The following is a 27954-nucleotide window of genomic DNA, read 5'->3' on the forward strand; positions in this document are numbered from 1 at the left end:
AACCTTTTCCCAAAGGGGCAGCACCATTTTACGTTCCCACCAGAAATGTATGAGGGGTCCGCTCTCTCCACCCCCATCAACACTTGTTATTGTCTGTCTTTTTTCTAATAGCCCAACAGCCACCTGTAGTAGTCAGCTAGGGCCTCCCTGACAGAGTGCCACAGATTGGGCGGCTAAACCACAGGAATCTGGCTCCTTACAATGCTGGAGGCTCCAAGCCTGATACCAAGGGCAGGGTTGGTTTCCTCCGAGGCTTCTCTTCTTGGCTTGTATCCTCGGAGGGTCACCCCTCTGTGCGTGTCTGTCTTCCTCTCCTCTTCTTATAAGGACACTAATCAGAATGGATTAGGCCCACCCATATGACCTCATTTCCCCCCCCCCCCGCAAGTTCATTCATTTATGTAATCTCTACACCCAAATCGGGGCTCAAACTCAGGACTCCAAGATCAAGAGCTGTGTGTTCCCCTGAACCTCATGTGACCTCATTTTGACTCAATTATCTCTTTAAAGACCTCATACCCAACTCAGCCACATTCTAAGGTGCTGAGGGTTAGAACTTCAACATAGAAATTTTTGGGGGGGGGACAATTCTGCACTAACACTGACCTAGTGGGCACGTAGTGATAGCTCACTGTGTTTTGAACCTGAATCCCTAATAACTAATGGTGCTAATAAGCGTCTCTTTATGGATTTATTAGCCACTAATATATTTCTGATGAAATATCTGTTCAAAAGTTCCGAATAGTTTTCATTTGGGTTTTGTCTTATTAAGTTGTAAGACCTTTTTAAATATTCTGGATACAAGTCCTTTATCAAATATAGGATTCACAAACAGTGTCTCACAGTCTATGATTTGTCTTTTCACTTTCTTGGTGGTGTCTTTTGAAGCACAAAAGTTTGTCATTTTGATGAGGTCCAACGTCCGTTTTTTTCTTTCATCTACCATGCTTTTGGTGCTGTATTTAGGAACTGTGTACCTAACCCAAGGTGATGAAAAATTTTCTCATTTTTTTTCTTCCAGAGCTTTTACAATTTTAGCTTTTACATTTAAGAATGATGCATAGTTTTTAAAAGAATGATAGATTTTGATTTTTTTTAAAAGTAAGCCCAGCATGGAGGCCAACGTAGGGTTTGAATTCAGAACCCTGAGCTCAAGATCTGAGCTGATATCAAGAGTCGGACACTTAACTGACTGAGCCACCCAGGTGGCCCTAGAATGATGCAGTTTTAAAAAAATATTTTATTTATTCATTTTGAGACTGAGGGATACAGAGTGAGAGAGCAGGGGGAGAGGCAGAGGGAGAGGGAGAGGGAAGAAGCAGGCTCCCCAGTGAGCCAGGAGCCTGACCTCGGGATCATGACCTGAGCCAAAGGCAGATGCTTAACCACCTGAGCCACCCAGGCGCCCCGTAGAATGATGCACTTTGAATTAACTTTTGTGTGCAATGTAGGTTATAGGTCTAAATTCTTTTGTGGGTTTTTTTTTTTTTTTGGCATATGGATGTTCACTCATCTCAGCACCTTTTGTTGAAAACATTCACCTTTCCATGTCAAATTGTCTTGACATCTTTGTCAAAAATTAGTTGTCCATATATGTGTGGGTTTATTTCTAGACCCTTAATTCCATTTCACTCATCTACTATCAATCCCCATGCATGTGGCACACGCTTTATCACTGTGGCATTAGAGCGAGTTTCGAAGCGGGAGTAGCTTGTCTTCCAACTTCGTCCATCTTTTAGAAAGTCGTTTTGGCTCTTCCGAATTTTTTGCCTTTTCACGTAAGTTTCAGATCAATTTTGGGAGAACTGTCATCTTAACAAAATTGAATCCTCCAACCCATGAACACGGAACATTTCTCCGTGTATTTAGATCTATAATTTCTCTCGGCGGTAGTCTTGGGCTTCTTTTGTTAAATTTATTTGTTAGTATTTCATTGTTTTCAGTGCTATCATGAAGGATTTTTTTTCCTAATTTCAGTAAAATTGCTCATTGCTAGTGTATAGACACAACTGATTTTTGTGTGTTGATCCTGTACCCTGAGATCTTCCTTAGAACTTTCTAAATATGGGATCACAGCCTCTGCAAATAAAGACAGCTGTACTTGTCCATCCGAGTCAAGCCTAGTTTTCTTCTTTCTCTTGCCTTGTTGCCCTGCCTGCTCTCGACAGCGCCGTGCTGAATAGCACCGTCTTCTCAAGCCCGGCCTTCAGGAGGAAGCTGTCCATCTTCACGGAAATACGGTGTTTGCTGTAGGTGTTTTGTACATGCCTTTTTATCAGGCACGTTCTTAGTTGAAGGTTTTTATCATAAATGGGTATTGGATTTTGTCAGATTCTTTTCCTGCGTCTATTACAACGATCACATGTTCTTTGTCCTTCATTTTATCAGTGCAGCGTAACATATCAATTCATTTTTTTTTAAAGATTTTATTTATTTATTCGACAGAGATAGAGACAGCCAGCGAGAGAGGGAACACAAGCAGGGGGAGTGGGAGAGGAAGAAGCAGGCTCATAGCGGGAGAGCCTGATGTGGGGCTCGATCCCATAATGCCGGGATCATGCACTGAGCCGAAGGCAGACGCTTAACCGCTGTGCCACCCAGGCGCCCCTCAATTCATTTTTGAATATTAAATCAATTTTGCATTCCTAAAATAAATTCCTTTTTATGTGTTTTAGTAGTTTTAAAAAATATTCTTGTTTATTTATTTGACAGAAACACTATTAGAGAGGGAACAAACACAAGCAGGGGGAGTGGGAGAGGGAGAAGCAGGCTTCCCACCCAGCAGGGAGCCCTCGATCCCGGAACCCCGGGATCACGACCTGAGCCAAAGGCAGACCCCCAACGCCTGAGTCATCCAGGCGCCCCGTGTTTTAATATGTTATTAAGAAATTTTTGTCAGTGTTCATGAGGAATATTAGCGCATACTTTTCTTTTCCTTGTAATGTCTTTGCCTCTGGAGTCAGGGTGACTCCAGCCTCCTCGGAGCCTTCTCTACCCCGGCACAGTCTGCTAAGACGGGGCTGCAGGCCTGTCCTGTCTCTGCTGGGAAGTCAGCTGTCAGCCAGATCGCCGGGGCTCTGCCAGGCATGGTTTTTCTCTTGCTATCCTCAAGACTTTGTCTTTGGGTTTCAACAGTTCAGCTGTGATATGTCTCTGTTTTTATCCTAGCTGGGGCTCATCGAGCTTACTGGGTCTGTAGTAAATGCTTTTCATCAAGTTTGGAGTGGTTTTTGCCATTCTGTACTGACATATTCTTTCTGCCCCTCTCTCTCCTTCCTCTTCTTTTGGGACTCGGTGTCTGTATGTGTACATATGTATGGTGTCCGTGCATGTGTGTGCATGTGTGTATGTACACGCATCTGTGCGTGTGTGTGTAGGCGTGTGCGCACGTGTGTACATACAGATGGGACGTGTGTGTGCATGTGTGGTGCTTGTGTGCGTGTGTACACGCATCTGTGCGCGTGTGTGTAGGCGTGTGCACGCGTGTGTACATACAGATGGGACATGTATGTGCACACGTGTGGTGCTTGTGTGCGTGTGTGTACATACGGGTAGGATGTGTATGTGTGTGTGCTCGACACTTGTGGTCTAACAGATCTCTGAGATGCTGTTCATTTTTCATCTTTTTTGGTCTCTTCAGATTGGGTAAATTCTGTTGATCTGTCTTTAGGAGCTGATCTAACTTAAAGATATTAAACACGTAAATGTGAGGCGCCTGGGTGGCAGAGTCATTAAGCGTCTGCCTTCGGCTCAGGGTTTGATTCCAGAGTCCTGGGATCGAGACCCGCATCAGGCTCCTCCGCTGGAAACCTGCTTCCTCTCCCACTCCCCCTGCTTGTGTTCCCTCTCTCACTGGCTGTCTCTCTCTCCGTCAAATAAATAAATAAAATCTTAAAAAAAAAAAAGAACTTCTCTTTAAAAATAAATAAATAAATAAATACATAAACACTTAAATGTATCTTCTTCTAAACCCTCTAGTGAATTTTTAAATTTTGGTTATGGTGCTTTTTAATTCCAGAATTTCCATTTGATTCTTTAAAAAATTCTGTTTATTGAAATTCCTTAAGACATTTCATCATCCTTCTCTTCAATTCCTTCTGATGGTTTCCACTCAGCTCTTGTCCCCCAAGTCCAGTACCTGGGTCCACTCACAGATACTCTCCATTACCTGCTTTCCCCGAATATTGCTCACACTTTTCTTGTTCCTTTGCCTGTCTTGTGATTTTTCGTTGCGCCTGTGCCCTGGGTCGCGTTCCAGAGCCCTGTCATGGTTTAAAGGGTCCTAACTCTGACTTGTGGGAAGCCCCACCCCTTGCACGTGTCTCTGAGCAAACCCAGCTCCGGGAGGAGGCCTGTGCCCAGAGGGCCCAAAGGACAGGAGGGCGCTGGGATGGCTTTCCAGCTTCCGGCCAACCAGTCAGCCTGGTTTGGGGTCCAATGCCCCTGGGTCACAAAGCTCAGGCCTGCAATATCAGGACACTTGGCTGGTGGGGGGCCAGCAGGGCTGGGCATGGGGCATGCAGATTCCGGCGTGGGGGCTGAGGGGGAGGCACAGCTGCAGAAGGGCCATCCTGAAGTGGGTGCCGAGAGGGCCATGGGAGTGACAGCTGGTGGAGAGCCAGCTCGGTAGCACCCGTCACTGGAGCCGTTGGGATCTCTGGTCTCTGACCTCTGTCCAGGTACGCCCACATGGAGCCATAAACCCCTGAGGAACCTGGGTGGGGAGGGGCGGGGCCAGGTGTCTGAGTCACTGTCGGCTTGGATCTGGAACTTCGGGTCCCCCGAGCACCATCTACGCTGAGAAGGGGACCCCATCATGAGGAGGTAATGCCCAACGCCTGTGAAGCCAGACCCCCAGCCCCTGGGGGCACCTCCTTCCCAGCTCGGGCTGGCTCCAGGGGAGGCAGTCAGGGAGGAAGGAGTGGCTCTCTGTCCTCAGACCGGTGTCCGGCTGCGGTCCCCGGGCTGCCGGACCTCTCCCTCCTGAGCTACCTGTGACTGTTCCCCACCTGGTGTCTGCGTCCAGGCACCAGCTCTGAGGGTCACCCCGGGATCCCCACGAGAGAGGGAGCACACCTGTCCCTTGGGGTCCCTTGGCCCAGCAGAGAATCACCCCTGGACAGGGGAGGGAGGAGGCAGCAGGTCTGTGACTGCCCAGAAGAAAGGCTTGGGTCAAGAAGAGGAGGCTGGAGGCTGGTAGGGGCTAAGAGCAGGGGTGAGATGCTACCCTTAGGGGACATCACCCTGGAAGCAGGGGTCTGTGCTGGGCCCCAGAGTCAGAGGCTATCTTCCTCCTGTGGGGTCCCCTTTCCTCCTTCTCTAAACCAGAGCTCTCCCCTTGCCCTCCTGTTCTGGGGGGTTCTCCTTGGAATCCCAGTGTGAACCAGAGGCCATACCTCCCTTGTAGAGAGGTCGTTGGGTGGCTTGGGGGCCTTGGGAACCCTTGGGTATCCAGAGCTATCTTCCTGGAGAGAGGCCTACAGGGGGCCCACAGCCAGGATGTCCCATGCTCCTCACTGCCACCCCCGCTCCCTGGACCCAGCAGCGTCCTATCCTGTGAGGTGCTTTCCCAGGCTTAGCTGGACAGCTTGGTGGGGGGTGTGGAGTCCAGACACGTCAGCACAGGTCCACAGGTCAGCCCCTGCCGGCACGTGAGGTGGCCTCTGTCTGGGGGTCAGTGCCCAGGAGAGGCAGGGCAGCTGAACCAGACCAGGCCAGTGCCCCGAGGTCAAGGGCACGCCCCCACCCTTTGGCTCCCCTGGCGTGCACAGGAACCCTCACTCCAAAGTGCTGAGCCACTTGGGGAAGAAGCAAAGGTCTTTGTGGGACTGGACTCTGTGGTTGGGGGGGGCAGCTTGTAGGAAGCCTTGATCTGAGGTCCCTGCTGACCCCCTGGGCTCCCCAGCCCCTCCCAGCCGTGCCCAGACTGCCACCCAGCCAGCTGCAGAGACAGAAAGGACCCTTCTCCGGGGCATCAGGAGAGCCCTGTGTGCACACGGGCGGTTAAAACATAAACAGACACATTACAATTTTGAGTTTATTTGAGCAAAATCAGTTAGAATCAGGTGGCATCCCATCCAGCAGACAGGAAGGCGCTCGAGATGCTGTACGGGGAATTACAGGCAGAGGGGAGCAGGACCAGGAAGCTGCAGCAGCAAAACGCGGTCGGTCATCGCAGGGTGACTTTTCTTTAGGGGACGGACGCAGGGGCCTGTCGGGCAGAGGACCTACCCAGGGCTGACCGGCGGTTCCCGCCTCACTGCTTTAAGGATCCATTTCTGGGTTCGGGTTGGTGACCTGGGGCTTGGGGCGAGCGATTCTATTTTTGGCCTGTTGTCTTGTTTTTTAACAAGACACATACACACCATAGGCACCATGCACGCACACACAACCACGCACACGCACAGCAGGCACCAGTCTGTCTCCCGTCCTCTCTCCTGTCTTGGATGAGGCTTCCAGGACCTTTCCTGCTGGGTCCAGCGGTCACCAGTCCTGTGTGTGAGTTTTTGTGTCTCCTACCTTTGGCCATCACTCCTCAGACTCCCTGCTTTGAGACCCGGTCCTTGGCTCTCACCTGTTGGCCATCCTGGCCACCCTAGGGGTCAAGTTGAATGTGTCCGGGAAGAGCACCCCATCCTGCCTGCCTCCTCCCGGGCTGCCTGCCCCGGCACTGGCACCACTGTCCACCCACAGCTCTGAGATGAGCAAGGTGCAGTCTGGCCCTGAGGGAGCCACCGTGCACAGCTTCAAGGGTGCCATGGACACACGGAGCACTGAGATCCTTGCCCCAAGTCCTAGCCCATCAGCACCTAAGCCCAGGATGCTGTGAGCCTTCACCGCTCTGTGCCCAAGGGGGCACGTGTCCGTGTGCAGCTGCCAGCACAGATGCCCAGGGCTGGAGGAAAGGCATGGACCATCCTATCCACCTGGTGGCCCGTGCATGCAGCGTAGGGTCTGTCCAGGGCAGTGGTCCCTGGGAGCAAGTGTGGGCCTGTGGCGGTCCCACCTCTCTGTGCCTGTGTGTCCTCGGTCTGTGAGATGGAGAGAGAATAAAACGTCCCTGGCCAGGACCCGCGCTGCCAGCCACCCTGGGCTGCCTGGACAGGTGTCCCGCCTGGAAGTTGATGGGCAGGGGCAGCCCGGCCTGCCCTCACTCTCCTCTCTGGTCCCCTCAGGCTCCTCCTGGTCACCAGCCTGGTGGCTCTGCTGCTGGCGGAGGCAGGCTCGGCTTCCCTGCCCCAGGTAGGTGTGGGCTCCTCTTGGCCTCTGCCCCACCAGCAAGGAATGTGAAGAAAGGGCACCACACTGGGGTGACTGCAGGTCCCCGTGCAGCGGGTGGCCCTGTGGGCACCGGGAGGGACCCTCAGGATGAGGAGGAGAGGGCCCTCTGTGGGGTCTGATGGGCAAGGCTCACGGACACACAGGTGGTCCAGGTAGAGGAGGGGGCCCTTGATGACACTCACTTGCACTGTGATTCGAGCAGGTCCTCCCTCTTGTGCATGCTACTCAGGTGCTCTCTGTGCCAACTGGGGTCACACCGTGTCTCCCCATCCCTCTTCCCCCTACCCTGCCTTGGGTCAAGGCCACTCAGACCTGCACACCTGGGAAAGACCAGGTGGAGGGGAAGGCCCGCCCAGTCCTTCCTGGCAACAGACAGCTGGTCACTCCCCAGGGGCCACGTCTCATTCATTCCCCTGTGCTCACCTTGCTCCACAGAAGGCTGGACTCAGACGGACTGACCCCCTCTTCCTCAGGCCATCAGCTGGGGAGGGGTGGTGCACACGCAGCCCCAGGGATGGTCCTGTCTCTCCAGGAATCACACGGCCTCCGTCCAGTCCCCACGGGGGGGGGTGGAGTCAGCAAGTGTGGTCCAGGGGGCCTTGAAGCCATCTCTCTGCAGGTGTCCTCTGACCTCCCTCTTCCAGGTCATCAAGACCAAAGGCTATAGCGGGTCCCCTGAGCAGGACATGGAGGAGTGAGTGCCCCCAGAAGCTCCTTCTGCATTCCCCTGCTGTTGCCCCTTCTGGGAACCCCCTAAGCTAAGGGGGTTGTAGATGGTGGGGAAGCCCTGCCCACAGCTTCGGAGAAGGAGCAATGCTCCAGACAGCATGCGAGCCCACAGGATCTGTCAGTGACCTACCAGAGCCGGGGGGGGGCGGGGGGGCTCCAGGATGATTCCTTAGCTCTCCTAGCAGCCTCCAGGATGGCTACTCTCCACCCCAGGGCCCTGGCCACAGACAGAGGCACTTCTAAGCCATGCCCCCTTCTCTGCACTTGCATGAGGCGGGCCAGGCCAGAGGACAGAGAGCCACTCTGCAGCCTCCGTAGGCCTGGCATCTGGAACAGGAGGGAGCTCCTGCCCAAGTTCCTCCGGGTCTCCACGACCCACAGCTGGGGCAGGATGTTTTCTTAGGGGACACCCTTAGGACACCTCCCAAGGGACACTCCGACCCTTCTGGGCCCTCTGCAGCTCAGGGATGTGGTGGGGATGCCTGGCCTGCGGGTCTGGGTTCCGTGGAGTTAGCCTGGCCATACCTCTTGGGTGGTGGGGGCGGGGGGCAGTGGTGCTTGTCCCAGGGCCCCTGGCGAGTGATGGAACAGAGTCACCAAGGACTCTGGGGGGGAGCAATGTCCTGCTAGGTCTCCTGCCCAGGGCCCCCAGGCTGCTCAGAAGGGGGTCGGCACCCTCACTGTCGGGGCTGGCTGGCTGCCTCCAGGGGCCCAGAGGGACCTGACCCAGCTGTGCTTGCAGGGCCTGGGGCGCCCGAGTGGTGGAAACTCTGAAAAAGGACAACCGGCTCATGGGGCTGCTGGTGGCACCAAAGCTTGCAGCTGCCACGTGGGAAAGATGGCAAGGTCAAGGGGGGCACCCCGGGGTGGGGTGGGGGTGGGGAACAAGGTCACAGCAGGGGAGCCTCCGTGAAGTCGACATCCTCCAGAGGGAAACCACGCCTCCATCCCATGTTCTTGTGTGTAGGCACCAAGGCCCGGGCAGGGACAGAGGACACCCTGGGCCACGCTCCAAGCCCCGGGTGGGACCCTGAGCCCGACCGTGATGACCTGTACCACCCACCGCCCGGGGAGGGCGAGGAGGCCCAGGAGGAGGCAGGGCTCTGGTCTCGGGCACTGTCACCTCCCCGGGGGCTTCAAGGGCCAGAGGAGGATAGAGACCACATCTACCACCCCAGGGACGACTCCTGGGGGCCCTGACCCCTCCCCAGCTGGGAAAATAAACCTGCAGAGGTGGAGACATGTGTCTTCAGGAACAGCGACCGTGGTCCTTGCCTGCTTTGTCTGAAGAGGGGAGGCCCGTGTCCTCCTGGCACCACAGGCTTGTCCTCACACATCGAGAACCCCCAAAGCCCCCCCAACCCAGCACCCCTGCTCCCGGGATGATCTGCTTCCTTAGGCCTCCTCCTGTGTGTTGGGATGGGGCCAGGGGCATGGGAGAGGTCAGTGGTTGGAACCAGTCAGCTCCCCGCAGCTCCCGGCAGGAGGCCGTCAGTGGGCGCTCTGTGGGGGGGGGGCGGTGCAGGACTCAGGCCGACTCCCAATCCTCCTCATTCTCTGGGTGCTCGCCCAGCGCGGTCTGAGGGGCCTGGATCCAAGGGCACGGCCCGACCCTGCGGCTGCGGGCACGGACTCGATTGTTTCACGTACTGAGTGTGTGCTGACTGTACGTGCAACGCAGATGGGGTTTCTGTGTGGCGATCAGGCCCCTGCATCAAGAGGGAAGCGCTGAGCGCCTCCCACTCCCCAGCCTGAGCCACTCCCCTGATTAAGACAGAATAAAGCACCAGGCAGGAGGCCACCAAGCGGTCGATTCTGATGCATCCGGCTGCTCCGGGGACAGGGGCTTGTCCAGGGTGTCCTCCCGCGGGTCCCCTCTGAGGACTTGAATGGAGGCCCACGTCCTGATGCTCTGCCTGTGGCTCACGTGCTCACTGCCTGGCATTGTACCACCAAGTGGGGGCACTGTCATCCCCAATTTACTGAGGAAGGGACCCCAGACTGGACAGTGACCTGTTCACGGTCCTCCCTAACAGCAGCAGAGTGGGTCCCAGCCTCACCGCTGTGCACCTTGCACCTGCTCTTGCCCCAGACCCGAGGAGCCAAGTGGGTGGGGAGGCCCCAGACTGTATCCCGCATGGCACATGTGAGGGTTAGCAGGCCCGCAGGTCACCCCCGTCAGGTCGAGGATAGCCATCTCTGAACAATTTGGTATGGGCAGTTGGGGCCCAGCGCCCAGCTCAGATCCAAGCTCAGTGGTGGCCACGGCCCTGGGCAGCCCAGGGTGGTTTGTTGCCAAGTCTCTTTCCCGCATCACTGGAGCCAGGTTTCCCCATGGGCATTTCCTCCAACCCAAGGGTATGGCCATGTGGCAGAGGTCACCTGGAGAAGCAGGGCGAGCTAGGGATTTGGGAGTGGGCAGCTGACGTGTGCAAGCCTCATGAGCAGGAGACACTGGCAGAGGCAAGAAGCTCTCAAGTGTAGACGATATCCAAAGACACTTAACTGTACACTTTAAATGTGTACAGTTTATCATGTCAGTTAAGTCTCAACAAAGCTGTTTGAAGAAAGGCCTCTGTGTGGCTAGAAGTGGCCGTGGGGTCAGGGGTCTGAGGTTAAGCCCTGGCAGTGACTGACCCCGGGCAGGGTCCCTTCCCCAGGCTGAGCCCCAGATCTCCAGCCCAGTTGGAGGCTTGCCCTCCAGGGTCTCCTTGATGTCTGGGACACCAGCCCTGGTCCCAAGCACGGGAGTCTTCCCCAGGCTCTGAGGGACCCAGAGGTCCAGGACCCTCCGTTCATGCCAGCATCTGCACCCGCATGTCTAAAGGAGGGCCTGAAGGGGAGGCCGTGGAGTCCAGAGCAGTGGTGGCAGGATGCTCCCACCCTGAGCCCCAGCCCAAGCCTCACGATGGAAGCCATCACAGCCTCCCCCCGACATGCTGCCTTCAGGCGGGCTGGCCCTTTGCCTGCTGGGCAGGGGGCGTCCTCATGTCCTTTACCTCCCCACCCCACCAGCCCACTTCCTAGGACAGCTCAGGCTCCTGTGTGTTCAGCAGGCACTCAATCACTGGAGAGAGGGAACAGACGACCGGCCCCCATCCTCACCAGCACCCAGACCGACCCCGGCCACCTGCCCTCCTGCCTTTGGGGCTGAAGGAATGGCCCTGGTCTTCTCAAGGGTCACCTGAGTGTCTGCAGCCTGGGGGGCTGATGGCAGAACCCCCTCTCCACTCAGGGCCCCCTGAGCAGCTGCTCCACCCACCCCCAGGCCTCTGCAGTGCAGTCATGGCCCCCCAGCCCAGCGCTCTGGGGGGTCTCCTCACATGAGGCTCTCTACCTGTGTGAGCTCTTGTCCTGAACCCAGGGACCTCTCAGAGCCAGGTCACCCAAACCTGTAGGGAAGGGAGGCCTTCCTGCCCGCTCCGGATGCATGAGTGCGGGGTGGAGGGGGGGGTGCCCTGAGGAGCCAAAGGATTCCCTTGTGTTTGGTGCCAAACAAGTCTTCGTGAGGACGGGGATGTTGTTGCAACCTCTGGACTCAACACTGACAAGTCATCACACTTCATATCATTGTCATAAATGGGGTGAATCCCAGTGCCAGTCAGCGGCCCCTCCCCCCACCCTGCAAGGACCAGCCTGGCCCCTGGGGTCCCCAGTTGGGTGCAGTCAGGGCTCAGCAGGGCAGGGCCAGTTTGTCCGTTGTCTGGCTCAGAGATCCACATTCCTCTCTGGGCCCAGGGCTCTTCGCCAGGCCTAGAACAGGGCCTCGGGGGCCAGCACCCCCTTCTTGAGGATGAGGTTTCCATACAGGGCCGTCTCCCTGCATAAGGAGCTGAGCTGAGAACCAAGCTGGGATCCCTGCTCTGCCGCCCACCCCATCCACTTCCATCCCACCCAGTAAACAGGTCTAGGGACCGGTCCTCAGGCAAATCCCTTGACAATCCTATTCCCAGGGGGGCCTCTAGTCTCAGTGGGGGCAGGGGCTGAGCAGCGGGTAGGGGGAGTGCCCCATATGACCCAGACCCAGCCAGACCCAGCCGATCCTGCCCTGACGAGCAGGGCCCTGCAGGACCCTGTGGACGCGGCCAGAACTCACCCAGTTGCGACAACGGCAAAAGCCTTTTTGGCCCGCTCATAAAACTCAAACCTCTCTATCTTCGCCAGCGTGCTCTGGAAGGCAAAAATGTCATGGTTGAGGGGCCTTGCTCAGAAACCCTCAGGGCCCAAGCAGGTGCCAGGAGCATGAGGAGACATGGCCGCTCTGCACTCAAGTCTCTGGCTCTCCTGGCTGGGGCCCCGAGCGTGCTCAGCCTCTGAGCTGCGAGGACTGGACGGGCAGGGACATGGGGGGCTGTGGTGGCCAGCTGCCTGGGGCTCTTGTGTCCCTTGGAGTTGGCCTGAGGGCAGGAGGGCCCCTGCCCAGGATGGGAGTCCCAGGCAGCCTCTCCTCAGGTGGGTCCTGCCCAAGACGTGCTGGTGGGAGGTCCTGGGGGAACAGATTCATCCCCTTATGATGTGGGGGTTACACACAGCATTAGGCCAGGCCTGACCATAAGACAGGGGCCAGGGGAGCCCTACTTGTCCCTGGCTCCACTCACACAGGCTGGGGTGGGTGAAGGACCCCAGGCCACGACAGGGTCCCTGACCTGAGAGGTGGGAGATTGGGCGCAGGAGACAGCCACATCCCCAGGGTCACTCTTCTGTGGACAGTGAGCCACAACTGTAGGGTGGATCTGGGGCCCCTGTCTTTTTCTCCTCCCCGGCCTCCAAGGACGTGCAAAGGGTCCCTGAGAGCTCCCTTGGTGGGGGCTGCAGCCTTACCACGCAGCCGGCCTCAAACAGGATGGACTGGTAACTCCCCCACACTGGAGTCTGAAGGCCCGTCTTCCTGTCGCTGGGCACCAGCTCCATGACCGCAGCCTAGGGACAGAGGGGTCAACTGTGTGGCCTACCCATCCAGCTGCCCTGAGGACTTCCAGCACCCCCTCCCCCCCACACTGGTTGACAGTTCAGGGGTCCTCTGAGCAGTGTCAGGGCCCTTTGGGGGCACATGGCCTCGTCCCACCCTTCGAGGCAAGTGGGTCCTCTGAGCTCTGACAAAGAAGAAACCAAGGCCCCGAGCAGGGAGGGGCAGCATGGCGACAGGCACTCACCGGGGTCTCTACATAGGTGTCCAGCGGCAGTAGCTTTAGCACGGCCTCCAGGAGCTGTGGGATGCCCAGGCCTGAGGGCACAGTGCCAGCCTCAGATGCAGCCCTCCCACCCAGTCCCCAACAGTGCCAGCAGCCCTCTGGGCCTGCCCACGCCCTTTATCCTGGGCCTCACTAAGCCGGCCAGCAAGGATGGCCTTGGGCCTGGGACGGAGCCGGGGCTGCAGGCACCTGCTGCCTGCCTGGTGACACGTATTAGGGTCACACTGGCACCTCCCTGCCATAGCACCTGTGACCATCCTGGCTCTGGGCTCGCCCTGTCCTTCAGTCTGCACCACACTGGTTATTGGTGGTGACCTCAAACACTCATCCACCAGGAGGCGCACCTGGGCCACTTCCCTGACCCCAGTTCCCCCGGATGACCCCTGGGTTGCCACCTTTATCCTGTGGTGAGGACACTGGGGTCTGGAAAGAGGCTGTTCTTGCCCCAGGCTGCCCCCAAACCCGCCCACGGGTCTCCCTGCTCTCCTGTAAAGCTGGTTTTTCATCGTTAAAGGGACTTGTGGTGCTTGAACAAAACGGGGAAATGCAGAGCTGGTGACAAGAAGAATCGCCTGCTGGTGGGAAACCCTGCTATCCTGAGTGCATTTTCTTCTGCCTTTTTCTCTGGTTTGACTTGTCTGCGTACCTGCCTCTGACTCCTAACTGCTTGTCTCCACTAACTCGCAGGGCATGTGGGTCACTCCTTATCTTCTAGCATTCAGGCCTTTCCCATGGCCCACCTTGTCCCATCCTCCTTGGGGAAGAGATCATGTGGAGTCGTCTGGCCCGCAGTGTAAACTGAGGCATGGCTGGTTCATCTCCCTCAGGAGAGGGTGGAAGCCAAGGCCACTGGGTCTGGGGGCAGCAGCCACTGAACAGGCCTCAGACCACTGGCCCGCTCTGTCCAGAGGGGCTGGTTTACCCTGCATTTCACATCTCTGTGCCTCCGTGGCCTCAATGTTGCAGGGAGAGTTGTGTCCCCTCTCAGAAAGTTGCTGAGGGCAGGGAGACAGTCAGGCCCAGCCTGAGCCCACTGCCAGCCCAGGTAGGACAAGACAGGGCAGGGTGTCCTCACAACCCCCCACCCCCTTACTCTTGGTACTAACTCTGATACTACCATTGCCTTGGGGACCTGGCTTCCGGCCCCTCCGGCCCAGCTTCCTGCCCACCCCTGCAGGTCAGAGGGTCTCAGAGACAGGGCACGTGGGCACCAGTGAGGTCAGGTCACCAGTACTGGGATTTCTGTAGCAGAATAAAAGCTGAACACCTGACCTGGGCTGTGGGGGACAGGGGTGCGCCAGTGCTCAGCCAACCAACAAGGCATTGGGCCTCAGTTTCTCCACTTGCAAGAAGTTACCAAGAGGTGTCTGAGATGGAGCAGGGGGCCCTGGGGTTGAAAAGGGTCTCCGTGGGTCCTGGCACTGGGATTTCCTGGGTCACTGGTGGGTGCTGGGAATAAGTGGGGCTGGGCGCAGAGCTGCGGCACTTGGGGAGCCCAGAACTGGACCACTGCCCATCCACCCTAACCCCACTCACCGTCGGCGCGGATCTCCTCCGGGCCACCCCTGCATATGGAGGAGGTGGGGAAGTTCACGTCTGCAAAAACTGCACAGCCATCCAACCCGGTCAGACATCCCCTGGTGGGTCCGTGGGTCCGCGCAGCCCACCTTCCCACCGCGTGGGTGGGCACAGACCTCAGGTCACCTGTCCCACACGTTAGAGCACGCCCACTGCCCTCCCCGACCCCTCTCGTCCGAGGTGGGGGCGGGGAGAGGAAGTTTCCAAGCGCAGAAGCTGCCGGGGTACGAGGACGAGGGAGGAGCTTGGACCCCCGGGGGGCCGTCTGGGAGGGGGTCTGGAGAATGAGCGGCACACGGGGCCTGAGGCCGGAGCTGGGAACTTGGCCGCCGGGGCCCCCAGAAAGCCGGGCTGGGGGAGGGACCGGACCTGCCGGACACAGCTCCGCCTGGACCAAGGGCCACCGTCCTGGTGACCGCCTGGGGCCGACCAAGGTCTGGGCAGGGGCTTGGGCCACCAACCGGGGCTGTTTCCTAACGAATGTGGGGGGTGGGGGTGTCCTATTCGGAAGTGGGACGGAGCGGCCAAATGCCTCCACCGCAGGACCCGGCTCTTCCCGGGCTTGGGGAGCCGTCGCCTCCCAGGCGGGGGCACAGCCTGAGTCCGGACCCCTGCGGGGCCTGGGGCGGCGGGGGGCCCCGCGCGCGCCTCGCCCGGCTTCTGCCCGAGGCCCTGTCCCCGCCCCTCACCGATCTCGTCTCCGTGCCCCATCCGCGCCAGGGCATAGAGCAGCTCAGGGGACAGCAGCGCGGGGACGCCCTTCAGCACCACCATGATCTCCGGGGCTGGAGCCGAGGGGCGTGGCCTCGACGGAAGGGGCGTGGCCTCGACGGAAGGGGCGGGGCAGGAAGGGGCGCAAGACCCGGCGGTGGGGAGGGTCCCCCGGCGGCGCCCCGAAGGGCTGGCCGCAAAGAGGGCTGCGGCTCGCCGGCGCTGGTCGGGTGCCAACACGTCCCTGCTGGCAGATGCCCACCCCCGCAGAGGCGCACCCCGCGGCCTCTGCGTGTCCCGCGCTGTGTGCGGGTGCTGGCTCCAGGGCCGGTCCCGGCTGGATGTGCAGCAGGCTCTCTTCCAAAAATGGTGGCGCACCAGCTGCCATCCCGCAGTGCCGTGGGCACACCTCCGCTGAGAGATGGGTTCTCCTCCCTTCCCTTGAACCGGGTGGATCTTCACGACTTCTTCAACCCAAACGATGTGCTGGAAATGGTGCTTCTGCGGTGAGGTCGTAGAAGGCAGTATGGCTTCCTCCTGACCCTCTCCTCAGGACGCTTGTCCAGGGAACCCAGACGCGGTCTTGGCAGGAAGCCCAGGGCACACAGAGGGCCTCCCTGTGGCTATTTTGGCCCTTAGCCCCAGCGAGGCCCAGTTGGTGGGTCTCACCCAGAGTGGGTGGTCGGTCAGGAGGTTCCAGCTGAGGACCCGGACATCGTGGGGGAAAGACCAGCTGACTCATACAGACTGTGAGAAAGAGTAACTGACGACTGCTGCCTTAAGCTGCTAAGTTTAGGAATGACCGGTTATGCGGCTATAGCTGACTGATGCAGGTGGCCAGCGTGGATGCCAAGAGCCCTACCAGCTGTCCTCGGCTCTCACTCTACGCCCACTCTCTTCTGATCCGTCTCCCACACTCAGGCTGGAGGGCAGACAGCAGCGCAGGTGCCCACACGGGTGCTGGCCTGGTCATAAGCCTGCTTAAAGACCCACCACCAGACCTCATTGTCCACCCTGCAGACGGGATCCTGTTCAGCGCCAGCTCACCCAGAGCCCACGGCCAGGCTCTCTCCCTCTGGAACCCGCCTTCTCCCACTTCATTCCCAATGGACTCGTGGTTGTGTGGTCAGTGCTACTGTCATGGCTCCCAGCCCTGTGGTGACATGAAATGCTGGGAGGCCTGGCCACTCCTCGGAAGGCTTTGTATACAAAAGACAACAAAGCCACAGCAAAAACTTGAAGGTAAAGACGCCTCTGTGTTTCACCACTGGGCCCTGGAAGCCCGGCTGCTCAAGGGAGCCACTTGGAAAGCAGCCCGGCATCTAGCGGGGCCAGGAACACAGGGCCCTGGGCTGGCCTCACTGGGCACAGTCGAGTCAGGAGCTGCCCAGGGCATGGGGGACAGAGAGGACAACAGGCCCTGCACCTGGGCCACCCAAGCAGCACAGGTGAGAAGGCAAGATTTCAGCTTTAAAAACAAATCAAAATCCCAAACATCATGGGGCCAGAGGTCTATTAACTCAGAGGGGGTGGGAGCTTCTCTGTGGGGTTTGTGGCCCCTGGGACAGTCCTTCTCAGGGTAGTCAGCAACACCATCACTCACGGCTAGGCCCGGAGCCAGGTCTCATTTGGCCAGGCCTAGGGGGTGGGCTCCTGTCCCTGCGGAGTTCTGGACCCCAGATAACCCTGTGAATACAGACCTCCGAGCGCACAGAGACTCCTATGTGTGGATTCAACATTTAACCATTTCTTGGCTTCTGGCTGAGCATGGCTAAGACAAGGGTGTCAAGACAAGTCTTGTATGGGCCCCTCAAAACTGGCTCTGCAGAACTCTGGGGCTCACTGCTCAAATTATAGAGGCCATTTGCCCGATGCATGTGAAAAATTAAGCCCAACTTTCAGGTTCCCTCCTTTGGATACCTCTGCTTGTTTCTTCTAGAATCTAGGATATGTTGTATGTCATCCAGCACAAACCCCCAGTTATGCATTCGGTTTTTTTTTTTTTTTTAAGATTTTTTACTTATTTGAGAGAGAGACAGTAAGCATGAGCAGTGGGGAGAGCAGCAGAGGGAGAGGGAGAAGCAGACTCCCCGCTGAGCAGGGAGCCGGATGTGGGGCTCGATCCCAGGACCCTGGGATCATGACCTGAGCCGAAGACAGACGCTTCACCACCTGAGCCACCCGGGCGTCCTGCATTCACCTTTAGTCAAGGAGCACTTCCGCATCTATCACCGGGAAGAATGCCCAGCGTGTGGCAACCTACCCACAGGGAGAGCCCAATGTGACCCAAATCCCCTCGTCCCTACTTCTGTATGTGTCACACACGTGTCCCAGACCCGGAGGCTTATCTGCAAAGAATGACACAATAGCATGTAATCTAAGGCATTCAGAGAGCCAAAGGTTTGCAGATCATTTCAATTCTTTCTCAAATGCAGGTGGGCTTCTCCTTAGTGTTCAGCTCAGTGCCTGGCGGGGAGGGTACTCACTCCCGGCCCCACCCCAGCCCAATGATCTCGGCTGTGTTCCAGTCGCTGGACTACCTGCCCACACCTTCCTGCAGGACAAAGTGGACAGGATGACAAACAGGTGAGCTGGAGGGACCGTGGGCTCTCCAGGGAGGAGGGCTCCGGGGCGCAGCTCCTGGGCAAGCCAGGTACAGGTCTTACTGTGGAGCCCGTGCTCAGGCAGAGCTCTGCCCTGGGTTTATAAGCAGCACCCACCGTTTCCCTGAGAGGTGGGGCCGTCTCCACAGAGCAAGACTGACGGGGTGAGGGATGGGGGTTGAGTGGCAGCCAGCAGGGCCTCACCCCCTCACCTGGGCCCATCTGTTAGCCTGCAGCTGCTCTGCTGTGCACACCAGCACCAAGAGCCAGCTGGGACCCCACGGTGCCCAGCGCCCACCTGGAGAGATGCACGTGTCCTGGCTTCACTTCAGAGGGTCTGAGGATGTTCTGAGGCTGGGGCCCCACCCTGGGACAGCAACAGCCCCCTTCACCACGAAGCCCTCCTGAGCAGGAGGAGGAAGGTCTCTGATCCACGCTCCAGACTTTTGCTCAATGGCCCGGAGAGCTGGAGGTCCACAGCACTGTGCTGTAATGGCCCACGAATTCAGTGGCAGATGTTGGGGGGGGCAGAGGTGGCTTCCTGTAACCGGGGTCCCTCGGTCACCCAGTGCCCTGTGAGGTGTGATCCCGGGGATGCAGCTGGCCCACCAGAGTCTGAAGCCAGCAGAGGAAGCTTGCTGTGGAAATTCTGTCTCCCACAGCAAATGGCACGCTGTGTTACAACCCCGAGCACAGTTCTGCTGGGCACCAGGAACCGCTGATGCCTAGGAGACCACACATTCTGGGGCCTCCCACAGTTCTGATCCCGGTCTGGGCATATGCAAACACCCTAGGGATTCGGACGTAAGCATCAGTCCCGGAGACTCAGCCAGGCTGGCACTGAGAGGCACCAGAGGGGAGGTCCTGACTGCTGCTGATGGGCGGAGCAGGCAGGTCCCCACAGCGTGCAGCCCTGTTGCACCAGAGGCTCAGTTCTCGAAATCTTACAGACGTGCTCACACCGAAGCCCAAGGGTCACGCACAGAATGGTCACTGCGGTGTTATCCACAGTAGTTCTGGTAACAAGAAACTGGACGCAGCTGAAACATCCAACACCATGGGAATAAACAGATGACGTTCCCGCATCATCACGGATTTCAGGGCCATCGAGTGGAACGCTCACAAGAATAATACCGAGCAATGAAAAGAAACCTCTGTGATCTGCTATGCCTGATGGAGCCTGGAAACGTTAAATTCAGACACGGAAGGAAGGTAGCCGAGACAGTGCCAGGGCTGAGGGGCGCCGAGGGTTAGCGCTTGACAGGGTTAGAGTCTGTCTGGGAGGACAAAGCAGCGCGGAGACGGCCAGCGGGGATGGCTGTGAAGTATTACTACGCTCAGTGCCGCTGAGCTGATTTAAAAATGGTCAAGATGGTGAGCTTTATGTTTCACAGACTTTACCACAACTGAGGGCTGGTGGTCAAACAGAAGAGGGTGCCCCTGTGGTACCGGAGCAGAAGGTAACGGGTCAGCACACTGTGGACAAGTGTGGACGCACAATTCCATTTTTGTAAGAAAACAGCTATAGCCGTGTGTGTCTGCACGTGTGCGCAGAATTATCTAGAAAGCTACATACCTGTTAACAGTGGTTACCCTGGGAGGGTGCCAGGGGACTTACTTTACGGGCTTCTGTTCTGTTTGACCGTGGTCACGCACAATGACAAAAGAGAAGTTTAAAGAGTGACGTGGCGTTTGCTTCCAGAGAAGAGAGGCACAATGGGGTTCACATGCCGCGTAGTCAGTAGCGCCCGCCCTCTGAGCGGTCACGTTCACTGGCTGTGGAACTGCACAGCGACCAAGCAGGGCACGCACTTCCATCTGAACGTGGCTCGCTATACAAAGTGAGTGTTTGGCATAGAAATCTCTCTCAGTTCCTGAAATCAAGCAAAAACTTAAACACGCCACCAACGGCTCACTAGCAGAATTTTTTTTTTTTCAAGATTTTATTTATTTATTCAACAGAGACAGCCAGCGAGAGAGGGAACACAAGCAGGGGGAGTGGGAGAGGAAGAAGCAGGCTCATAGCGGAGGAGCCTGATGTGGGGCTCGATCCCAGAACACGGGATCACGCCCTGAGCCGAAGGCAGACGCCTAACGACTGAGCCACCCAGGCGCCCCACGAGCATAATTTTTTTAAAGGTTTTTATTGATTCGAGAGTGAGCAAGCGAGTGCATGTGTACAAGTGGGAGAGGGGCAGACGGAGAGAATCTGAAGCAGACTCTGTGCCAAGCACAGAGCCCAACGCGGGGCTCGATCCCATGACCCTGGGATCACGACCTGAGCCGAGAGTCAGTCACTTAACTGACTGAGCCACTCAGGCTCCCCTCATAATTTTTGATTAAGAAGAATGTGCTCAGTCAGAATGTGAACAAGCTCGATACGGATTCTCACGGCTGCTGGGTGAAGACCGCCCGCCACCCAGGAGAGCGACAGCCCCGAGCACCAGGGATAAACTGCGCGTCACCTACACGGCCCTTTACAAGAGCAGCACTTATCTCCCTCTAAGACGGTCAGACTCTAATTTGTCTGTAAGTAGAGGGTTCAAGGCAGAAGTAGAGACGCTCACTGGTCTTTGAAGCTGGCCTTTCTCTTTTCCACAAACGCGGTCATCCCTTCTTTCCGATCTTCCTGGTGGGAAAGGGAACAAGGGAGAGATGGACGGGGCTCTGCAGACTGCGGGGCTCTGCCTGTCTCTGGGTTTGCTCACAGTCTGGCGGGTTCCTCTGAAACTTGCATCAGGACTACCCGGAAACCTGGGAATAGCCTGGAGTCCCTGACCACCTAGGGCTGGCCTGGAAGTGGATTTTTATATGCCCCTCCCAGCCCCCAGGTGTGATCATTCAGGAACCACTCATTTGTGTCAAAGTCTCACCCACAGAGAACCTCAGCTGTGCCCGTTTGGGTCATGCCCTAATTCATCACCTGGGTGTGTGCCATGTATGCGCACACCTTCACTTCCTCAAGAGCGAAGTCACGTCTAATCTCTCATGAAACACCTACACCAGACTTTCTGATACTAAGAGATGGGTTTTAATGACTTACAAGAAGGCCTCTCTTTCAGCGACTGTCAAACCCTAGAAAACACTGATCTGAAGCGTCAGATAGCAGTATGAGAATACATCCAGACTCCGTTCCAAGTAACTGGAATGATGTAGAAAATTATGGGCAGACGGAGTGCATTTCAATACAGGAGCAACTCATCAGACTTTTTGTAACAGGAAGTCACCCTTCATTCTTGTGAACTTTTACACACTGTGCTCACTTGCAAAGATCATGCTTGTGGACAGGACACATGTAATCAGCTACAGGGAAAGCACACAATCTGACCAAACAGAAACGGTGTTTAATGAAAAAGCCTACAAGGAGATTCCCAGTGATTTCTATGGCTGGACCATGTGTGTCTCCACTGAATGTTTACTCACGGTAGCAAAAGTTGAATAGAAGAGCTTCTTCTCCAGCTTGTTTCCCTCTGTTAGCGTCATTTCAAAAGCTGAAAGAGAGAACCCCGAAGTTACGAACTCAGGTGTTAGAGGTGGGAACATGCAACCTTTTTTATGGGGCTAGGAAACATTCCCCACTGACCCACATCCACCTTAATTTCATGGTGATTTAGACCGTAGCCTGGGAAGCACCCCCTCCCCAAATGCCCTGCCCTGCCAAGACTCCAGCAGAGCAACCCACTCGGTGCTTCACCCCCCGTGGCCCCAAGAAGAGGCACGAGAAACTGAACAAAGGGTGCAATGGGTAACTCTGTCCAATCACAGGAGAATATGAGAGCCTGCAGAATTACATCTGTTTTATTATTTTTTAGAAGATTTTATTTTGAGAGCGAGAACACGCGTGTGCATGAGCATGGGGAGAGCAGAGACACCGGGGGAGAGAGTCACAAGCTAAGTGCAGAGCTGGACAGGGGGCTCAATATCGTCGCAACCCTGAGATCATCACCTGAGCCAAAACCAAGAGTCAGATGCTCAACGGACTGAGCTCCCCAGAATTAAGTATGCTTTAAAAAGCTTAAAAATTAAGGATGAAAAAGGAATATGCCAGGACAGAGTCCCAGGTGGTAAGAATACCACTGCTCTGGGCCGTCCTTCCAGCGAAGGTGAAGTGTCTTCCTTGGTGAGCACCTGGCGTAACGGCAGGTGCCTCTGACTGTGGCCTCACCGGCCCTCTGCAAGAACAGCAGTGTCCACCTCTTAAGCGAGTGCTACCTACTCATCCTTGTGGATGCGTCACAAACATCAGCTCAGCCGACCAAGGCCGCAGCAGCCCGGGGGATGTGACTGCCTCCCTGCAGAAGGGCACGAGACCTGGAGCGGCTCAGCAACTACCCCGGGCTCATGGCCTCCTCAACAGGCAGCCCGGCCCTGGGCAGTATTACCCCAGTGCTGAGCACAACCTGCTACATTAAGACCCCAGAAATTCTCAGGAGGGCTCAGAGCTGCTCTGCCGGGAGAGAGAGGACGGAGAGTGCAGAGCAATAAGGGGCAGCATGAACTCTGTCCCTGGTTCACATTGGTGTCCCGTGAGCCCACACGGCCACCAGGCTGCAGGCACAACTGCTGGCTGAGGAGAGGGGCATCTTCCACCAGGATCCAGGAGGTGAGCCGGGTTTACCAGGAGCCAGACTGGCTTTTCTTAAGGGACTGACTTGCCCTGCCCAGCCATTTCCCTGCACCCTAGCGCCTGTCACTCTCTGTCCCTCAGGCTGGCCCCTTTCTTGGGTCCTGATACCAAAGACAACTCAGAACATTTCAGGAGAATCTGTGAGCCAGCAACCAAAGATCGGAACTCTAAAAGAGCCAGAATCCCAACGTTAAGAACCCTCCCAACTTCTGTCCAGGGTGGGTTAAGATGCATCATTTAGAACCATAGCTCCTGACTGCTCCTGTGTCACCCGGCCCTCAGAATCTCTCCTCCTGGCAGAACCCGTACCTGCATTCACGGACTCTTTGGCCATTGCTGCTACGATTTTAGAATTGCTGGCAATTTTCTCTGCACACTGGATGGCTTCTTCGACCAGTCTCTCCACAGGAAAAATTTTGCTTACGAGACCTAAACACAAACAGGTAAATGACAAGTGCAAACAGCACTGGCTATGCCTCTCTGAGTCACGATGCTGCCCCTAGAGCTGGGGTTTTCTGGGGGCCAACAAGGGGCTGCAGGGACGCAGGCTCAACACCGACCCTTAGGTGGGGCCACGAGGCTCTTTCAGACACACCAACAGGGAAGAAGAGCAGATCACCTGGGGGGGGGGAAAGGGTGTGCCCACGAGGGTCTCAGAGATATCCCACTGCTGACTTGGGGCTTGGGAAACAGGATGGTTTTGACTCTTGAACCTGATGTATATTTTACTCTCTTGTATGTGTGGCATTCCAAATAAAAACAAAGGCATTTGTCCCCTGGGTTCTCAGGACACCCAAAATCACTGTGCTGATCGCCCACAGGCACACCTGGATGCAGCCCCCTTCCCCCAGCTCCACTCAGCTCCCTGTGAGGGTGGCTCCGTGGGGCAGCCCCGGCCCACACCTGCTTGCTTGGCATCCTGGGCAGAGATCCGGTCACCAGTGAGAACCATCTCCATGGCCAGTGACTTTCCAACAGCACGGGTCAGTCTCTGGGTGCCCCCTGCACCTGCAGGGGCAGAGGGCTACTGGTCACAGTTGGCTCGTGGCCAGTGCAAGCCCAGAGGGCACGGACACACTTCCAGCAAGTTCTGAGGGATGAAGATGGGCCCCTTGGGTGGGGCAGGTGGGTAGAAAGGAGGCAACCCAAGAAACTGCAGGGGAGGCTCCTTTCCACACTGGGGCCCCACGCCTGGCGCATCGTGTCCCCTGTGGCTCAGACCCTGGCCCAGCCCAACCTGGAGGGCAGCTGGGGTGTCCTCCAATTGTGGCCTACCCCCCTCGGGGCTTGAAGTGAGAGCGATGGCTCTCCCCCGGCCACTCTGAGTGTGGCCTTCCGTCCCAGCGCCGGCCTGCAGGCGCCCCGCTCACCGTCCTGCTGACGCTCTGCAGCGGGAACAAGAGTGGTCTGCCCCATCGTCTGCTCCACAGTGAACCCCAGGCTGCCAGGGTGAGCCAAGGGGACCACCTGATGGAGACACCCACAATCCAACAGACTCAGGCACGGCCTGAATGATGTAGAGACCTTGGGCACTAGGATGGGAAGAGCAAAGTGGACAGCGGAACTCATACAGGGCTTTGCTCGCTCTCAGCTGACCCCAGGCACCCTCTCCTGAGTGACAGCTGCTCAGCAGATGCCCTGGGCTCCTGGCTCTACGTACGTACAGGGTCTCTACCCTATGAAGCCATAAGCCTGGAGCTCTTATCAGGTGGCCCCTTGGGGCACAGAGTAATCACTGCCCATGGCTCCAGTTACCTTCCTTGTGGGGGATCTGATTCCCTGCTCTGCTGAACTTAGGGTCACAAGCAGGAATCACTGCAGTTATAATGCAGTATGTGGCCAGTCTTTCCTAACAGCGTCTGACAAAGGATCCGGCTGTCATCAGAGGAGCCTGCATAGACCTGAGGCCCCAGAGCCACTCTGAGTGCCGCTGTGTCCCCTGGGGCTTAGTGTGCTGGTCAGCACAGGGAGCAATGGGCATAGCCAGGCGGCCGCCAGCCAGTGCTCATACCACAGCCAGGGTCCCTTGTCAGACGCAGCTGCATACTTTTGTCTATTACCGGAAAAGCCCCTGAGCTCCTAGACATGGGCAGATTCTGGAGAACTACCTGGAGAGTTATGCTAGAGATGTCATCGCTCTTTACCTGGGATGGTTCCTAGTAGGATTTCCGGCTGTGCAAACTGGGCTTTTTCTCCAGCATAAATAATGTCACACATCATAGCGAGTTCGCAGCCGCCACCAAGCTGCAAAACACGAGGCGCCACCAGGGGACCCAGTCAGAAATTCACTCCATTTGCTTATTTAAACTTCTCATCAAATGAACACGGCCCAGGGTAGCAAAGATTAACAGAGTGCAAAGTTACTTAAGTGTTTCCATAAGTTATTTACAATTGGCTGATGCTGGCGACCTTCCTCTGTGAAGGACCCTACAGCAAACTCTTTCATCAGCTTTGGGGGCTCGACAGCAGCCACAGAGAGTTCGTGAACCAGCAGGCTTGACTGTGGTCCAGTGAACCTGAATGGCTGACCTCGCCTTGCCCACGGGGAGCTTTATTAAATGATCACAAGCTGAGCCCTCACCACTTCGCTACAATCGGCCCCAGTGCCTTTGACTGTCTATGTGCACAGAGACCCAGACACCACACAGAGCTCTCGAGGGTGGCAGAAGAGGTCAGCCTGCAGGTGCGGCACAGGCTGGAGCCACTGAAACCATACAGAAAAACCAACGTGTGGCCTACAGTCTAGCAGAGGGGAGCTGTTCCCAGGAGTCACAGGGGCCGCGGGGAGGGCTGAGAATGGGAAAGCCAGCAGCGGAACACCCGCTAATGAAAGCTGGTGCTGGAGCGCCTCCTCTCTGCACGTCCTGGATCTGTGGTGTCACTCGGCAGGAACGGTGTCGGCCTTTTCAAAATAAAAATTAGTTATCTGATGCCTCCCAGTGCGCTGAGAGGAGACTTGGTCTGACACTCACAGCGTAGCCATTGACAGCAGCTATGACCGGCTTCTTGACATGGGAAAGTCGGTCCCAGTGGCTCAAGAACTTCCTGGAGTAACAGTCCTGGAATGTTTGGTTTTGCATCTCCTTGATATCGGCTCCAGCTGGGGGTGGAAACGAGTTCTAGTTACTAAAGAGCAGAGGCCGCACTAGTGCTGCACCCCCAAACCAGCAGGGAGCTACGAGTGTGCACCCTGTGTAGGCACTGCGGGCTGCTGGGAATGCCCGACACAGGGCCCCACGGGCCACCTGGACAGAGCCGGGCAGCAGGGATAGTGGCGACGCACCATGTGTGTTGATGGAGGTGAATGCGGAGGGACTGCGGGACAGGAAACAGATGGACTCGGAAGGCTGGGCTTATTCATCAGTCACTTAAGCCCTTGACACACACGGAACCTGACTGTCAAGGACCCAAATCACTTTGAATAATCTTATTTTGCTGGCAGAGCATGCGTGAACGTTAAACAGGCAGAGTGGCTCTTGTGTCTGTTTACACTATGTTTAAGTAAATCCCCAGTTATCCTAACTTTTCTGATGCTCCCACGCAGGTGTAAGTCTGTTCACAGTGCCACATGCTGCAGTCAGACCGCCCCCTGCACACCTGCAAACGCCTTCTCCCCACCCGTGATGACGATGGCTCCCACAGCTGGATCCTCCTCGAAGGCCTCCAGGGCCTGGTTGAGCTCCACGATCAGGCCATTGCAGAGTGCGTTGAGTGCTTTGGGGCGGTTCAGCTGGATGAAGCCCACGTTGCTGTTCTTCCCCTTCTTTTCTGCAATGATGTACTGAAAGCCAGCACCTGGGGAATGAAGGGATTTCCATTCGTGTAGTCATCAGACCTGTCAGGGGACAGTGTCCCTGACATGTCCGCTGTCCAGTCCTTGGGCAGCAGCACACAGCTCTCAGCCTCACGGTGGACTTTGCAACACTTGCTACCTTCACAGAAGTTTGAACCTGTCCCAGGACGTGCACTACAGACACCCTGTGATTCAGCAGAAGCACGGGACGGGGAAATAGGCTCCTTCCACAAACAGCAACTGGGGGAGGGAACAAACGGGGTGTGCACAGAACACAGTGGGAGGCACACATTGGGGAAAGGTGACCGCCATGGGCCGGAGGGGCAGGCTGCTGACTCGGGGCCGGGGGGGGTCGGTATGGCCTGGAGAGGAAGAAGAGTAACCTCCGAAGCCACAGGTCTGTGTGTCTGCGAGCCCCCCCCCCCCCGGCGAGTCTGGTGGGGAGCAACACAGATGAAATGCTTAGCGGCAGCGTGTCTGCAGCCCAGGAAATGACTGCTGATTGCAGGTCAGGACCCGCAGAAGGGGGTCATCAAAGGGAACTTAGGGTAAAATCAGCATGCCCTGGTAGCTGGGCACGTAAGTGGCTACCCAGGTGAGGGAGGCGGATGCAGCTCAAGGACAGGGCCAAGAGCTTCTCAAGAGCACTGCAGGAGGACCTGAGGGTTGAATGGAGGACAGGCCCAGCCGGCTGCGGAGGCAGAGTCTGAAAACAGACTTGGGAAAAGCAGTGGACCTGGGCAGGTCTGCGCAGAAGGCACCGCCGGACAGAACACGGGGTCTCTGCCAACTCCACAGGCCCCAAAGGCACATTCTCGCAAAGTCCCGTAAACCCTGCAGAATTCCACCACCACCAACCAAACTGAAATGGCCCGAGGTCTTAGCACTTACTACTGAGTGCCCCCAAACTGAGCGGCCACCAGTAACCCCAGAAGTCAGCAAATGAGGCAGCAGGTGCTGGGAGGAGTGACCAGCCGGGCAGCAGACGGACAGGGTAGGGCCGGGGCCCCGGGTGCACAGGGAGGAGTGGGAGGGCCGATGGGGTCAGGCCCCGGAGTGAGGTCCGGGCTCAGGCTGGTGGAGGGCGTGAGGTCCGGGGTGAGGCCGGGGGAGTTCCAGGGGCGGCCAGAGTCCGGGGGTCCCGGGTGCGGCCGTGATGCCGGACCCCCAAGCGCCCTCAGTCCCGCACTCACCGGAGGCGAAGGGGCGCAAGGTCGCGCAGCCGGGCCGGAGGCGCAGCGGGCCGCGGAGGAGGGACAGCATGGCGCGTAGCGCAGCCATGGCGCTGCGGGGACGGCTCGTCCTGCCCCGGGAGCCGCCCCCGACTGCGCCAGTCAGGGCTCAGCCCGCCTCCGGGCCGGCGTCGCGCGACGGCGCAGGCATCGCGAGACCAGCGGGGGCGGAAGGGGGCGTGGCGAGGCGGAGGGCGGGGCCGAGGGT

The 27954-nt window shown here is 57.2% G+C and overlaps 3 protein-coding genes and 1 long non-coding RNA gene across 7 annotated transcripts; 2 read left to right on the plus strand and 2 right to left on the minus strand.

Moving 5' to 3' along the window:
• The first annotated feature begins 4713 nt into the window (after positions 1 to 4713).
• On the plus strand, positions 4714 to 9270 carry PRAP1 (proline rich acidic protein 1). The gene is made up of 5 exons (XM_019809405.2): positions 4714 to 4824; positions 7176 to 7242; positions 7926 to 7975; positions 8753 to 8856; positions 8978 to 9270. Exons 1-5 carry the CDS (start codon positions 4817 to 4819, stop codon positions 9208 to 9210), a joined length of 462 nt encoding a protein of 153 aa, XP_019664964.1. The 5' UTR covers positions 4714 to 4816; the 3' UTR covers positions 9211 to 9270.
• FUOM (fucose mutarotase) lies at positions 6020 to 15624 on the minus strand. 3 transcript variants are annotated; one of them, XR_002144496.2, is made up of 7 exons: positions 15470 to 15624; positions 14739 to 14807; positions 13164 to 13234; positions 12832 to 12930; positions 12107 to 12180; positions 7705 to 7956; positions 6020 to 6303 (listed from the first exon to the last, which is right to left on the minus strand). XR_002144496.2 is itself a non-coding variant. In XM_019809404.2 (6 exons), the coding sequence occupies exons 1-6, from the start codon at positions 15552 to 15554 to the stop codon at positions 7857 to 7859; spliced, it is 498 nt and encodes a 165-aa protein (XP_019664963.1). In that variant the 5' UTR covers positions 15555 to 15624; the 3' UTR covers positions 6020 to 7856. The 3 variants fall into 3 exon arrangements, 2 of the variants coding, with proteins under 2 accessions (XP_019664963.1, XP_002928749.1); XM_019809404.2 differs by having other exon boundaries at positions 6020 to 7956; XM_002928703.4 differs by lacking the exons at positions 6020 to 6303; positions 7705 to 7956 and adding an exon at positions 11556 to 11830.
• A 145-nt stretch (positions 15625 to 15769) lies between these two features.
• On the plus strand, positions 15770 to 23495 carry LOC109491155. The gene is made up of 2 exons (XR_004626341.1): positions 15770 to 16939; positions 17927 to 23495. It is a non-coding gene; the product is annotated as an uncharacterized LOC109491155 (long non-coding RNA).
• On the minus strand, positions 20222 to 27862 carry ECHS1 (enoyl-CoA hydratase, short chain 1). Of its 2 annotated transcripts, none has more exons than XM_034663534.1 (8): positions 27708 to 27862; positions 26340 to 26516; positions 25694 to 25821; positions 24866 to 24965; positions 23625 to 23729; positions 23031 to 23150; positions 21518 to 21585; positions 20222 to 20723 (listed from the first exon to the last, which is right to left on the minus strand). In XM_034663534.1, exons 1-8 carry the CDS (start codon positions 27793 to 27795, stop codon positions 20658 to 20660), a joined length of 852 nt encoding a protein of 283 aa, XP_034519425.1. In that variant the 5' UTR covers positions 27796 to 27862; the 3' UTR covers positions 20222 to 20657. The 2 variants fall into 2 exon arrangements, with proteins under 2 accessions (XP_034519425.1, XP_002928739.2); XM_002928693.4 differs by having other exon boundaries at positions 26319 to 26516.
• Positions 27863 to 27954: the final 92 nt, after the last annotated feature.

Source organism: Ailuropoda melanoleuca, chromosome 6, assembly GCF_002007445.2.
Source record: "Ailuropoda melanoleuca isolate Jingjing chromosome 6, ASM200744v2, whole genome shotgun sequence".
Lineage (NCBI taxonomy): Eukaryota > Metazoa > Chordata > Mammalia > Carnivora > Ursidae > Ailuropoda > Ailuropoda melanoleuca.

Coding starts and splice junctions, on each gene's coding strand:
- PRAP1 (XM_019809405.2), top strand. Junction 7,243..7,925: donor GCTCGGCTTCCCTGCCCCAG/GTAGGTGTGGGC, acceptor TCCCTCTTCCAG/GTCATCAAGACCAAAGGCTA. Junction 8,857..8,977: donor CACGTGGGAAAGATGGCAAG/GTCAAGGGGGGC, acceptor TCTTGTGTGTAG/GCACCAAGGCCCGGGCAGGG.
- ECHS1 (XM_002928693.4), bottom strand. CDS start 27,795: ATGGCTGCGCTACGCGCCATGCTGTCCCTCCTCCGCGGCCCGCTGCGC. Junction 23,151..23,624: donor CCAGGATGCCAAGCAAGCAG/GTGTGGGCCGGG, acceptor GTTTGTGTTTAG/GTCTCGTAAGCAAAATTTTT. Junction 21,586..23,030: donor CAAAGAGTCCGTGAATGCAG/GTACGGGTTCTG, acceptor TCTCTCTTTCAG/CTTTTGAAATGACGCTAACA.
- FUOM (XM_019809404.2), bottom strand. CDS start 15,554: ATGGTGGTGCTGAAGGGCGTCCCCGCGCTGCTGTCCCCTGAGCTGCTC. Junction 14,808..15,469: donor GGGGCACGGAGACGAGATCG/GTGAGGGGCGGG, acceptor ATGGCTGTGCAG/TTTTTGCAGACGTGAACTTC. Junction 7,957..12,106: donor TTTGCCGTTGTCGCAACTGG/GTGAGTTCTGGC, acceptor TGTCCTGCTCAG/GGGACCCGCTATAGCCTTTG.